Source organism: Heteronotia binoei, chromosome 4 (assembly GCF_032191835.1).
Source record: "Heteronotia binoei isolate CCM8104 ecotype False Entrance Well chromosome 4, APGP_CSIRO_Hbin_v1, whole genome shotgun sequence".
Classification (NCBI taxonomy): domain Eukaryota; kingdom Metazoa; phylum Chordata; class Lepidosauria; order Squamata; family Gekkonidae; genus Heteronotia; species Heteronotia binoei.
Genome location: NC_083226.1, coordinates 64,492,302 through 64,506,421, shown reverse-complemented (window position 1 = coordinate 64,506,421; position 14,120 = coordinate 64,492,302). Strand labels below are relative to the sequence as shown.

Below are 14,120 nucleotides of genomic sequence, written 5' to 3'. Positions count from 1 at the left end.
TCCTCTTTATTTTAATTTTTTTGGTCCACTCAGTATACACACTTCTGTCCACATGTACCACTGTATGACCACACACTGCCTGTGCTGGCCGTTTCTTCTTTATGAATGAATTTTCTAACATTCAGAATCAGCAGAAGCTGAAGCTTTATATTGCCACTAGATAAAACTCTTCAAACAGAACACATGGCTGCTCATTTCATGGTCCCTTTGCTTCAAGAAAAAGAAGCAATAAATAAATAAATCTCAGATAAGTTATTGCTACTTTTAAGCTGCAATCACTAATAATGTGATAATATTGTAAATAGGTGCCTGGTATTTTCTTTTCTCCATCTCTGGTCTGTTATTCGTATTTCTAGAAAGCAGCTGGGTATTTTAAGTAGCAACTACTGCTTTTTTAAAATTGCCAGTGTTTTATTTATTTTTCAAATATACTGAAAAAAAGAGGATGTAGATTCTTACTTTCCATTCATGTTCCTGTATTGACAATGTAAATATTAATGCAGTGTGCAATCCATCAAGGCATGCATAAATTGCCAGGGATCCACGAGCAGTTATTGGAGAGCTCTCTCAGCCCCACCTACCTCACAGGGTGTCTGTGGGGAAGGGAAGGGACAGGAGACTGTAAGGTGCTCTGAGACTCCAAGTGGAGGGCAGGGTATAAATCCAATCTTTTCTCTTCTTCTCTAGTAGTGCATGTCTGTTTCATGGCATCTTGTGTTAAAGTGCTTCCTGGTCATTGAAAATATAAATTGCCCAAGAAAATTCTTTTGTGGATTAATTTTGTATTTTTTTTCTTTCTTTTTCAGGCTCAGAAGTCATGGATAGAAAGAGCATTTTATAAACGGGAATGTGTTCATATCATAGCCAGCACCAAAGACCCCCATAGGTAATTGCACTGGGTTTTTTAACATTTAATTTCCTTTGAATGTCATAATTTGTTTAACCTGTTATACTACACTACACTATAGCTGTTACTATACTGAAAGCTGCTTGTATATGAGAAATGCAATTATCTTCTAATAACTTCATAAGTATCCAGTCCTTTTATAGTTAAATAGATCTTTAATTCTGATATTCTTCTTTATGTAATGAGATAGTTACAGGACAATCCTAAATCTGTTTGGAAGTATCCCATTGAATAAAATACTACCAGACTGCATTCTTACAAAGATAAGTAATAGCAAATATAATCCACACTTAAAAGTACAATATCTTCATTTAAAGATAAATCCATTCAAAGATACAGCCCTTAAAAACAAGTTCTAGCAATCTGGAATTAGTTTCTCTTGTCTTTTGTTCCAGTTGAAAAATAACATTTTTCATGCCTAAAATGTCATGAAAAGGGATTTTTATAGTATTTATTTTTATTTTTAAAGGTTTTTTAAAGGTATTCTCAGCCCAGTGTGGCAAAAATATTTGCTGTATCAATAAATTTGGTTAGTGTGTCAGCTTGCATAGCTGAAATCGTTGTAGTAGAATCTTTTTATGTCTAGTGATGGTTAGAGAAATCAGCTGGCCTCCCTCGTTTTGGCCTCTCCCTCTCCTTTCTTGTTTTTTATTTCATTTCCTGCATCCTGTTTGTCTTTTTTCTTTTATTCTCCTCCTCCTTTTCCCCTTCTTTTCCTTGCCCTTAATTTAGGGCTTGTTTTCTTCATCTACTGTTGGGCTGCAAAATTCTCGGCGTTTCCTCAGTTGTCCACATGTGATGGACTATTGGGGTGCCATCTGATATACCAGATTGATTGTTAGGTTTTTAACTTGTAACATTGGATTTTTAAATTGTAATATGTTGATTTTATTGCACATCTAACTGTTGGAAGCCACCCTGAACCCTGCTTGGCAAGGAAAGGAATTGGATATAAGCTAAATAAATAAATAAATTCTTAAAGTAGACCCTATTCTTGACAACTGTTCTGCACCCTGGGAAGGCTTTTGGAATGTTTCTTATGGGTGCTTACAAGTAATAATATTTCATCAGAAAGGTTTTTTTAAGCTTATATAGAAAAGGATTATTATTTGAATTCTTTGGGAGTTAAAATACATGCAATGGTGCTTTAGGTGCTACATACCAAAAGGAAGGTTTTGTTGGTACTGGCACACTGCTTGGCTGGTAGAAAGCTTCTCAGTAACTACTTTGTGAAGGTAAGCAATACATAGCAAGGTGGAAATGCAAATGATGTGCAGAATGACCAGATATCTTCACTTTAACATATAGGGAACAATCAAGATGAGACTCTGGGAGTCGCATGATTAAAGGATCCCAGAATTTTTTAAAGAGAAGTTGAATGTATGCAGGACCCCTCTTCAGATTGGAGCTACATGGAGTGGTCCCACCCTGAATTTTGTCTTTTTAAATTTCATTTAACTTGCTAATAATACTGTGTGAAAGACAATTTCTGATCCATGGAGATCAGAAGGATGAAATGCTCACTCTCTCATCTCGGAGAACCAGGTTTTATTCCCCACTCCTCCACCTGCTGGTATGACCTTGGGTCAGTCATAACTCTCTCAGAGCTGTTCCTCTCAAGAGCAGTTCTCAGAGAGCTTTCTCAGCCCCTCCCACCTCATAGGATGTCTGTTGTTGGGGAGGGGGGGAGGTAAAGCCACTCTGAGACTCCAAGTGAAGGGCAAGGTATAAATCCAATCTCCTCCTCCTCTTCTCTCTGTCTCTCGCCTATGAACAACTCTGATCCAAATTGGGACAGGATTCTGAAATTGATCTCTAAGAGATGCAGGAAAATCTGTGATCTCTGCCTTTATTTAGGAGGGAACATTGGCAAGTTACTTTGCTAGAATGAGAAAAATTACACCAATTGAAATTCTCTTTAAAATGAAACATTAAAATTACTGGCATTTTGTACACTTTGTGCATCTGGAGCATAGATTATAACTTCATTATACTTTGATCTATTTATTGGCAAGCCAAACTACACTGGGTGTTAAAATATTATGCTACAAACTTTGCAGTGGGTTAAGAGAAATCTAACCTGTACTCTTGATAAGCCAAGAAGTAATTTTTGCTTAATGCCCTGTAGGTGTTGCTGTGGACGCCTAATAGGTCAACATGTGGGACTTACGCCAAGTATCTCTGTTATTCAGAATGAGAAAAATGAAAGCCGACTTACTCGAAATGACCTCCAGTCGGAGAAGTGGTCAATCAGCAAGCACACTCAACTCAGCCCTACTGATGCCTTTGGAACCATTGAGTTCCAAGGAGGAGGTCACTCGAATAAAGCTATGGTATGAAATAAAAAATTGTGAGCTGCTAAAATATGCTTTTTGCTTTCTGAACTGCAGCATGTATATGTTTGCTTTTATTCCAAGGGATTATTCAGGAAATGTATTTTATGGAAATAGAAAGATAAAACAATACCATGCAAATACCATGCAAAGTCAGGAATGTTGAATGAGAGTCCATCTATCCCAATTTTTGACCTTAAAATTCCTCACATTAACTGTAACATGAGGAGAGTTTTTACATAAATCTCATTAGGATATGCTCCTCAACAGTAGTTAAGTTGCCGAAAATAAATATAAAACTTTTCACTATTTTCACTATTTTAGTCCCATACAGGAACACTTTAATGTTAAAGTTTGGCCAGAGATTGATTGATTGATCGATTGATGGATTTCTATTCCACCCTACCTTGCAAGCAGATTCAGGGAAATTTACAAGATTAAACAGTAAAAACATTTTAAAATACAATTAGAACCCAATAAAATAACCACATGATGGCAAAAGCAAATTTACAGAAGCTCCCAGGGGATGCTTTGTGTATGCCTGGATGGGTCTGGATGGTGTCTGAGGAGTAGGTGTAAGGCATCAATAACAAGAAGAAATAAAAGGGCCAGGATGGAGCAGGGGAGGCCAATATAACTGGAAACCCATTGCCTCAATCAAAGGCCTGGCGGAACAACTCTGTTTTGCAGGCCTTGCAGAACTGTAATAAGTTCCGCAAAGCCCTGGTCTCATTTTTTAGTGTTCCAACAGGCTGCAGCCAGAGCTGAAAATAGGGTTTCCAGGACTTCCAGGATTGGAAAATGGCGAGCTGAGCTGCTTTCCTTAATAGGGGCAGGCTGGGACTTCTGTTCAGGGTAGTAAAAGGCAAACTAATGCCTTCTGCCTACTTTTCTCAGCTAGAGAATTGTCCAAGATATGCACAGATACTTTGAGGAGACTTACCTTGGCTGAAAGGGAATCCCGGAGGGGGCTCCTTGAGGCTTTGAGGGATCTCCATAGAGAAGTTGCATATTCATCATCTACAGAAGTTTCCAGAGTCATTTATTTGACTTAAGCTCGACAGGATCCAAGTCTTCTTTTACAACTTTAAACATCTAATCTACAAAAGACTGGTGTTGATTTGGATAAACTACAAAAAAAAAGGTATTGATTGCTATCTTTTCACTCCGGGACTAACTAAAGCTAAACAAAACAAAATTAAAAGGTGGGAGTTGGATATAATGGAAGCCTGAAAGGAGGAGAAAAAAAGGGGCTAAATTTGAACTTTGTAAATCTAAAAGACAGTGCTAAAAGGAGAAAGGAATTTATTGTTTTGTCTATCTGCGGTTGAGGAAGTAGCCCCATCATCATAGATCTGCAGTACTCACAGTCAACACAGGAAGTACTTCAGACATCATGAGACTTCTCTACCAGTGAAACGAGACTTGGTGGCAGGAAAAGCAGGAAGTACCAGAGGAAGAAGAAGGAAGTAAGAGAAGTAAACAGCATACTCTAGAATTATAATATCAGAGAGAAACATCGGCAGCCACTGTTGGGAGGACAAAGTTTTAACAATGTTTTTAAAGTGACTGGGACAATAAAAATTGGTGGAGTTAATTGAGTTGGTAATTTTAAAATGACTATTGGACAGTGGTGAAGAAGATCTGAATTGGATAAAGGAAAAAGAAGGAAATTTTTTAAAGTGAAGCAAAAGTTGCGACCGCCATTTTGGGGGAAATAAAAACTTTAAATATTAATATCTGAGCCTGGGAGGCTCAGAAGATGGCGAAATTGGGTTCACTGATGGTCCAAATTTAATTTGGTGCGATAAAAATTTTCGATCTTTTTTACATGTCAGACCCAAAGCAAATTCGTACTAGGTCTGCTTCAATGGAGAAAATGCAAGCCCAACTAGATGCAATGGAAGCCAGGATAATGAAGGGGGTGAAAGAAATGATAACTGCCTCTAAAAAAGAAATAAGGAAGGATATTGAGGACACAAAAAAAGAAATAAAAAGAAGAGATAGAGAATCTCAGAAATGAGACTGTAGTAATAACAAAAAAAGTACAAGAGGAGAAAGAGAGAGTAAAAACACATGATTCCACCTTGTTAAAATTACAAGAAAAAGTTATAATACATGACTACAAGTTGATGGAGACACAGATTCATCTGAGAAGTGTACTAGAAGATGAAGAATCTGATTTGAAAGAATACATAATAAAAATAATTGCAGAATTTTTGGAGGAAGATCCTGAAGAGAATAGAAATATGTATGATTATATGTTTAGAGTGAATTCATTCTATGCAAAAAAGAACAATCTGCCAAGAGATGTGGTCATAAGATTTATGACAAACAAAAAGATTTATGACAAACAAAAATCTTCTAACAAAAATCTGTAATCTTTCATTGAAATCTGCCTCCGTTCCTGAGGACTGGAAGGTAGCAAATGTCACCCCCATCTTTAAAAAGGGTTCTAGAGGAGATCCGGGAAATTACAGGCCAGTCAGTCTGACTTCAATACCGGGAAAGTTGGTAGAAACCATTATCAAGGACAGAATGAGCAGGCACATTGATGAACACGGGTTATTGAGGAAGACTCAGCATGGGTTCTGCAAGGGAAGATCTTGCCTCACTAACCTGTTACATTTCTTTGAGGGGGTGAACAAACATGTGGACAAAGGAGACCCGATAGATGTTGTTTACCTTGACTTCCAGAAAGCTTTTGATAAAGTTCCTCATGAAAGGCTCCTTAGAAAGCTTGAGAGTCATGGAGAAAAAGGACAGGTCCTCTTGTGGATCAAAAACTGGCTTAGTAATAGGAAGCAGAGAGTGAGTATAAATGGGCAGTATTTGCAGTGGAGGACAGTAAGCAGTGGGGTGCCGCAGGGCTCGGTACTGGGTCCCATGCTCTTTAACTTGTTCATAAATGATTTAGAGTTGGGAGTGAGCAGTGAAGTGGCCAAGTTTGCAGATGACACTAAATTGTTCAGGGTGGTGAGAACCAGAGAGGATTGTGAGGAACTCCAAAAGGTTCTGTTGAGGCTGGGTGAGTGGGTGTCAACGTGGCAGATGCGGTTCAATGTGGCCAAGTGCAAAGTAATGCACATTGGGGCCAAGAACCCCAGCTACAAATACAAGTTGATGGGGCAACTTGTGAACTGGCAAAGACTGACCAAGAGAGAGATCTTGGGGTTGTGGTAGATAACTCACTGAAAATGTCAAGACAGTGTGCGTTTGCAATAAAAAAAGGCCAACGCCATGCTGGGAATTATTAAGAAGGGAATTGAAAACAAATCAGCCAGTATCATAATGCCCCTGTATAAATCGATGGTGCGGTCTCATTTGGAGTACTGTGTGCAGTTCTGGTCGCCGCACCTCAAAAAGGATATTATAGCATTGGAGAAATTCCAGAGAAGGGCAACTAGAATGATTAACGGGCTGGAGCACTTTCCCTATGAAGAAAGGTTGAAACGCTTGGGACTCTTTAGCTTGGAGAAACGTCAACTGCGGGGTGACATGATAGAGGTTTACAAGATAATGCATGGGATGGAGAAAGTAGAGAAAGATGTACTTTTCTCCCTTTCTCACAATACAAGAACTCGTGGGCATTCGATGAAATTGCTGAGCAGACAGGTTAAAACGGATAAAAGGAAGTACTTCTTCACCCAAAGGGTGATTAACATGTGGAATTCACTGCCACAGGAGGTGGTGGCGGCCACAAGTATAGCCACCTTCAAGAGGGGTTTAGATAAAAATATGGAGCAGAGGTCCATCAGTGGCTATTAGCCACAGTGTGTGTGTATATATAAAAAATTTTGCCACTGTGTGACACAGAGTGTTGGACTGGATGGGCTGTTGGCCTGATCCAACATGGCTTCTCTTATGTTCTTATGACAAAAGAAATGGTGGGAAAAATCATGAACAAAAATTTTGAAAAGACATTGATAGTGGAAGGTAGTAGAATAAGAATTATGAAAGAGTTGCCAAGACAAGTGTTAACTGATAGGAATGCATATAAAAAACTGACAGAAAAATTACTTGACAATGGAATGAGATACAGATGGATAATACCTGAAGGTTTGAGTTTTGAACTTCAAGGGAAAACTATTACAATTACAAACACACAGGGACTGCGTAGATTTTATGGAGAAAATAAAGAATTTGCACCATGATGGATTACAAATTGATACCTTGGAATGTAAATGGACTAAACTCAGCACAAAAAAGAAGGGCAACATTTCATTGGATAAAAAAAAATTGTAATATAGTTTGTTTACAAGAAGTTCATTTTAGACAAAAAGGATTATAAATTTTTATGGAATAAGCAATTGGCACTAGAATTCTATACATTGGCTGAACAGAAGAAGACAGAAGTAAATTTTTATATTAAAAAAGAATTAGACCCAAAATTGGTTTTTAAAGATAAAGATGGAAGATACATAGTAGTTGAAATTTTATTGAATGCTAAAAAAAACCTTTATTGTTGGGACTTTATGCTCCAAATGTTGCAAAGGACATTTTCTTTAAAAATATTATGCAACATCTTGATGAAGTGACTTATGAGCAAATTTTGTTGATGGGGGACTTTAATGGAACAATTCAGAACACGATAGATAGATCTGGGAAGAAAAAAATTGATAAAGAAGGGAAACTGCCAAAATCTTTTTTTGAGCTGGTTAAACAAGAGAATTTGGAGGATATATGGAAGAAGTTCAATCCTGAAGTACGGGACTATACCCCATACATAATGCTTTTCCTAGAATTGACATGTTGTGGGGTTTCAAAGATTTGGGACTTATAACAAAGAAGATAGAGATTTTACCCAAAATAGGAGCTGACCATAACCCAATAATGTGGATTACAAAATTGTCTAACAAGTCAAGAAGATGGAGAATAAATGAAGATTTACTACAAAATAAAGAAATAGTGACATCTTTAGAAAAGGAAACTAAAGCTTATTTTCAAGTTAATGATAGAGAAGATATAGAATTTCAGACGGTATGGGATTCCTATAAGGCAGTATTGAGAGGAATATTAATAACACTGAATAATAAAGATAAGACAGCAAAAGATAAATAGATCTTGGACATTCAAAATGAAATTAAGAAAAAAGAAGGTGAATTAAGAAAAAGGCCAGGGAAAAAGAACATTTGTTAAATAAGAAAATGGAATTGAATTTGAAAAAATTACAACAGAAATCTTTTGAGGGAGCAAACAAACCTGGAAAGTACTTGGCTTGGCAACTGAAGAAAAAGAAAGTAAAATTATTAACAAAATTGTGCTTGATGGAAAAGAGATGGTGGACCAAGAAGGAATAAAGAGAGAATTTTTTAAGTATTATGCTAATTTATTTAAGGGTGTTAAAGTAAAGAAAGAAAGGATCGAAACATATTTGCAAAAGATTAAAATAGCACTTAACTGAATATATGGAAAAAATTTGGAATGATCCAATTGAAAAAATAGAAATTGAAGCAGCGATTAATGTAATGAAACTTGGAAAGGCACCTGGACCAGATGGATATAAGGCAAATTTTTTTAAAATGCTTAAAGAAGAATTAGTACCGAAACTTCAAAAATTGATGAATGCGATAAGATTAAATGGGAAAATACCCAATACATGGAAAGAAGCTGTAATTTCGTTGATTCGAAAGGAAGATAGAGATGTCACGAATGTAAAGAATTATAGACCAATTTCATTATTGAATAATGATTATAAAATATACACAAGAATCCTAGCAGAACGGCTTAATATTTAATAAATTTTATAAAGGAAGATCAAGCGGGTTTTCTTCCCAAAAGGCAAATAAGAGACAATATTAGAAATGTTGTAAATATTGTAGAATATTATGAAAGGCATCCAGAGAAGGAAGTTGCATTATTTTTTGTGGATGCAGAGAAAGCTTTTGATAATCTGAACTGGGACTTTATGTTTGCAGTAATGGAAAAAATAAAGTTGGGGGAAAACTTTATAAGAATGATAAAGGCAGTATATACTGAACAACGTGCAAGGTTATGTATAAATGCAGATCTCACAGATGAAATGAAAATTAGCAAAGGTACAAGACAAGGTTGTCCGCTTTCGCCATTGTCGTTTATAATGGCTTGAAATCTTATTGATGCAAATACAAGATGATGAAGAAATAGAAGGAATGAGAATTAAAGGTTTTACCCATAAATATAGAGCATTTGCAGATGATATAATTTTATAAATGAAAGTCCTATACAAGTAACACCTTTGTAGTTAGCTAAAATACAAAAGTTTGGAGAATTGGCAGGACTTTATGTTAATAAAGAAAAATCAAAACTTTTATGTAAAAATATGCAAGTAAATAAACAAAAGGAACTGCAGAGGCTAATGGGATGTGAGGTTACCTCTAAAGTAAAATATTTGGGTGTGGAAATAACAATGAAGAACATTGATTTGTTTAAAAATAATTATGAAAAGTTATGGTGTAAAATGGATGAAGATATGATAAAGTGGAACAAGCTTAATTTGTCATTGCTTGGTAGAATAGCTGCAATTAAGATGAACATTTTGCCGAGAATAATGTATTTATTCCAAACTATCCCGTGTGAAAGACAGCAAACAATTTAATAAATGGCAAAGAAAGATTTCAGAATTTATATGGGCTGGAAAGAAACGAAGGATTAAAATGAAAGTTTTAACAGACGCTAAAGAAAGAGGAGGATTCCAATTACCGGATTTAAGACTATATCATGAAGCAGTTTGTTTGGTATGGATAAAAGATTGGGTGATGTTATTGAATAAAAAACTTTTAATGTTGGAAGGTCATGGAAATTAATTCGGCTGGCACGCTTATATGTACTATGGGAAGAAAAAGATGGATTTTTTTTTCTCTCACCATTACATAAGAAATAACTTGCTAAATATCTGGATGAAGTATAAGAAATATGGTGATCAGAAAAAACCACGATGGATAGTGCCTGCAGAAGTAATAAAAATAACAGCTGAGTTAGGAGAGGGAAAATGGATGTCATACAATCAATTATTAAAAATACAGAGCAGTGAAATAGAGTTGAAAACTGCTGAGGAGCTGAATTATAAGTATGATTGGTTTCAAATGCAACAAATAAAGAGTTTGGTGGAAAGTGATCTTAAAACTGAAGGAATAAGACGAGAACAAACGGAAATGGAAAAAGTTCTGCTTGCAGATAATGAAAAATTAATTTCGAAAATTTATAAGTTACTTTTAAAATGGTCTACGGAAGATGAAGTAGTGAAATCTCAAACGATTAAGTGGGCAATTAATGTAAATAAAGAAATACAAATGGATACACGGGAATATTTGTGGAAGAACTCTATGAAACTCTCAACATGTCAGAGTATAAAAGAAAACTGTTTTAAGGTGATGTATAGATGGTATATGACTCCTAAAAAGTTGGCAAAGATGAATAATAAAATGGCAAAGATTAATAAATTGGCAAACATGAGTAATAAGATGCCAGACAGATGTTGGAAATGTAAAAAAAATGAAGGTTCTTTCTACCATATGTGATGGATTTGTGAAAGAGCGAAAATGTATTGGCAGATGATTCAACAAGAGATTTCTAAGATCTTGGGATGCGAATTTAACAAAGTTGCAGAGACTTTTCTGTTGGGATTACAAATGGAAAAATTTCCAAAAGAAGATAGGACTTTAATCTGGTACTTGCTCTCAGCTGCTAGGACACTGTATGCACAGTTGTGGAAGCAAGAAAAAATACCAGAGAAATGGGATTGGATTATAAAAGTTATGACATGGAGTGAAATGGACAAGTTAATAAGAACCTTAAGAGACTATGATTTAGAAGTATTTAAGATGGAGTGGAAAAGTTCAGAAGATACGTAGAAAAAGAGTGGAAAATAAAAGGCCATTGGACAATTTTTGATAATGACTAAGTATAAGAGGGAGGAGGATATGAATTTTGGTTCTTATTAATTAAGGGTACCTTTAATACTAATATTTTAAGTATAGTACACCGGCGGTGGTCAAGTAATGGGGGGAGGGGTGGGTAGAAAGTAATATATGGGATAGAAAAAAAAGTAGTGATTAATGATGTAAGAAATTGAATATACTACCATATGTTACTAATAAAATTGTTTGAAAACTTGAAAATAGGGTTTTCAGGTCTTTGTTGGAAAATACCTGGAGACTTTGGGAGTGGATCTGAGAGAGGTGGGATTTGGGGAGGGGAGGGACCTCAGCATGGTACAATGTCGTGGAGTCCAGACTTCAAAGCAGTCATTTTCTCCAGGAGAGCTGATCTCTTCCAGCTGGAGATCAGTTGTAAAAGCAGAAGAGCCCCAGGTCACAGCTGGAGGCTGGCAACCCTAGCTGAAAAAACCCTGACCCTGGTTGAGGCTAAACAGATGTAGTCGAGGCCAGGGATCACCAGAAGATACTGTTCAGAATAGTGCAAGGCTCACCAGGGAATATATAGGAAGAGTCGGTCCTGCAAATATGATGGTCCCAGACCACATAGGGCTCTGAAGGCTAATTTCATAATCTTAAACCTGATCTGGTACTCAACTGGCAGCCAGGGCAGCTGACAAAGTACTGTCTGCATGTGTGCCTGCAAAGATAACCCAGTCAGCAGGCGCACTGCCACATTTGAACCAGCTGATGTTTCCAGAGCATGGTCACGGGAAGTCCTGCATAGAGCAAGTTGCACTCATCTAACCTGAAAGTGACCATTGCATGGATCACCGTGGCTACGTCGCAGAGGAAGATAGGGAATAAGTTGCCTGACCAGCTATAGATGGTAAAAAGCTGATCAGACTATGTTTGTGACCTCAGCCTCCATTGAAAGTGAGGCATCTACCATCACTCCTCATTGTTGCAGTAGGCACCAGTGGTGCCCTGCCAAGTCTTGGGAGATGGATTCCTGATCCCATTACCCCATGTCTCAGGCACAAGACCTCCATCATCAATAGATTCTGTTTCAGTTGACTCTGATGCAACTAGACAGCCACAGCCTTTAATGCCCTGGTCAGAACATCTGAGGTGGAGTCCAACCAGCCACCATCAGATATAGCTGGGTGTCATCAGCCCAGGCAAACCAGCTGGACAAGGGGATGTATATAGATCTTGAATAACATCAGGGAGAGGATTACCCCTTGGGGGACACCACATATTATTGGGTAATATGCAACCCTCTGTCCCCAACTATGGAGAAAGGAGACAAGCCACTTCAAGGCAGTCCCACTTATCCTGTGCCGGCCATAAGATCACAATTGACCATGTCAAATGCTGCTGTCAAGTCAAGTAGCAACAGCAGCACTGACCTGCCCTGATCCAGGTATCTCCAGAGGTCATCTGAGAGGGTGACTAGTGCTGTCTTCTTTCCATAACCAGGGAGAAACTGGAATGGAATGGGTCCAGGATCAAGGAGTCATTCAGGAAAACCTGCAGTTGCTCCGCTACCACTCTTTTCTACCTTACCCAGGAACTAAAGATTCAACACTGGGTGGTAGTTGGCTGGATCTATAGGATCTCCCCACTCCTTCCTTCAGAAACCCTGGGAAGGTCCATGAACTCAGAGACAAGTTGATGACATCTCTCAGGGGAACCCATATTCCTTTGCTACGAGCTTTCACCAGCCATAAAGGACATGGGTCAAGGACACAAGTAGTGGGCATACTGTCAACCTCATCATGGGACAGTTGGCTGAATTGGTTCAGTATTGAACTAGAAGACAACCAGGGGGCCTCCAGTTCATGTACCAGCAACTCTTGACAGGATGACAAGATTTTATCTGTTAAATAGCTTTTACCATGTTCATTCCACAGATCAGATTCTAAACAGTTCAAAACATACATTCTGCTGTTTTGGTTAAACATCTTTATGACTTGCGTGCTGTTATTTATGACCCCCCCCCCCCATTGATACACTGAAACCTTCATTTTACAGAAGGAAAGAGTGGAAATCTATATGCGGCTTCCTTTTTCAGTGATAGTTCTGTGACACATAAATAATTCCATTGGAGAGAGCCAGTTTGGTGTAGTGGTTAAGTGTGTGGTCTCTTATCTGGGAGAACTGGATTTGTTTCCCCACTCCTCCACTTGCGTGGTCTCTTATCTGGGAGAACCGGGTTTGATTCCCCACTCCTTCACTTGCACCTGCTGGAATGGCCTTGGGGCAGCCATAGCTCTGGCAGAGGTTGTCCTTGAAAGGGCAGATGCTGTGAGAGTCCTCTCAGCCCCACCCATCTCACAGGGTGTTTGTTGTGGGGGAGGAAGATAAAGGAGATGGTGAGCTGCTCTGAGACTCTAAATGGAGGGCGGAATATTAATCCAATGTCTTCATGCTGAAATTCCTTTGTGTGTCTTTTTCTTATTGCTTCACCCATTCTGCCCTCAAAAATACATTCTTCCTAATATTACTATAAATTAATCTCCATGCTCTTGTTTAATCTAAAAATAATCACAAGATAAAGTAACAAACATTTTTGAGATCATGGCACAAAATTGTTAATAATAACACAGAGTAAGAAATAAGGGTGGATTTTTTAAAAATGTCTATGGGGTAAAAATCTTACATGTTAGTTTTGGTGATGGGTGAAGGGTAGAATAAATTTCACTGCTGTCTGCAGAATAAAAGAATATGACAAAAAGGTCTTGTTTATAAAAATCATGCTTCTTTAATATAACATAAACATCATCTCTTTTTACAGCAGTCACACATTTATTAAAGAAGGAAGGAAATCTGCTTGTGGCCAGACTTCCAAGGAAAACATTAGGCACTGCTGGATACTGATGTATCTTTAACAGAACACTGTTTTATATGTGTGTTTCCAAAAACTTCCAGTTTATCTCTGAACAAGTAATTTGGTCTTTCCAGAAAGAATACTTTCCTCTGGGAAGATGCAGTTATTTTATTGTGTTAGAACTACCAGAT

General features: G+C 37.5%; 1 protein-coding gene across 11 annotated transcripts in view; it reads left to right on the top strand.

Annotated features, from left to right (window-relative positions):
* TRPM3 (transient receptor potential cation channel subfamily M member 3) overlaps positions 1-14,120 on the top strand; it is a 608,524-nt gene that overhangs the window by 334,312 nt on the left and 260,092 nt on the right. For all 11 annotated transcript variants that reach the window (XM_060237459.1, XM_060237453.1, XM_060237455.1 and 8 more), the window contains exons 2-3: positions 807-886; positions 3,036-3,240. In XM_060237459.1, coding sequence (XP_060093442.1) covers positions 3,238-3,240 — 3 coding nt within the window. In that variant the 5' untranslated portion in view covers positions 807-886; positions 3,036-3,237. The remainder of the gene's footprint in view (positions 1-806; positions 887-3,035; positions 3,241-14,120) is intronic.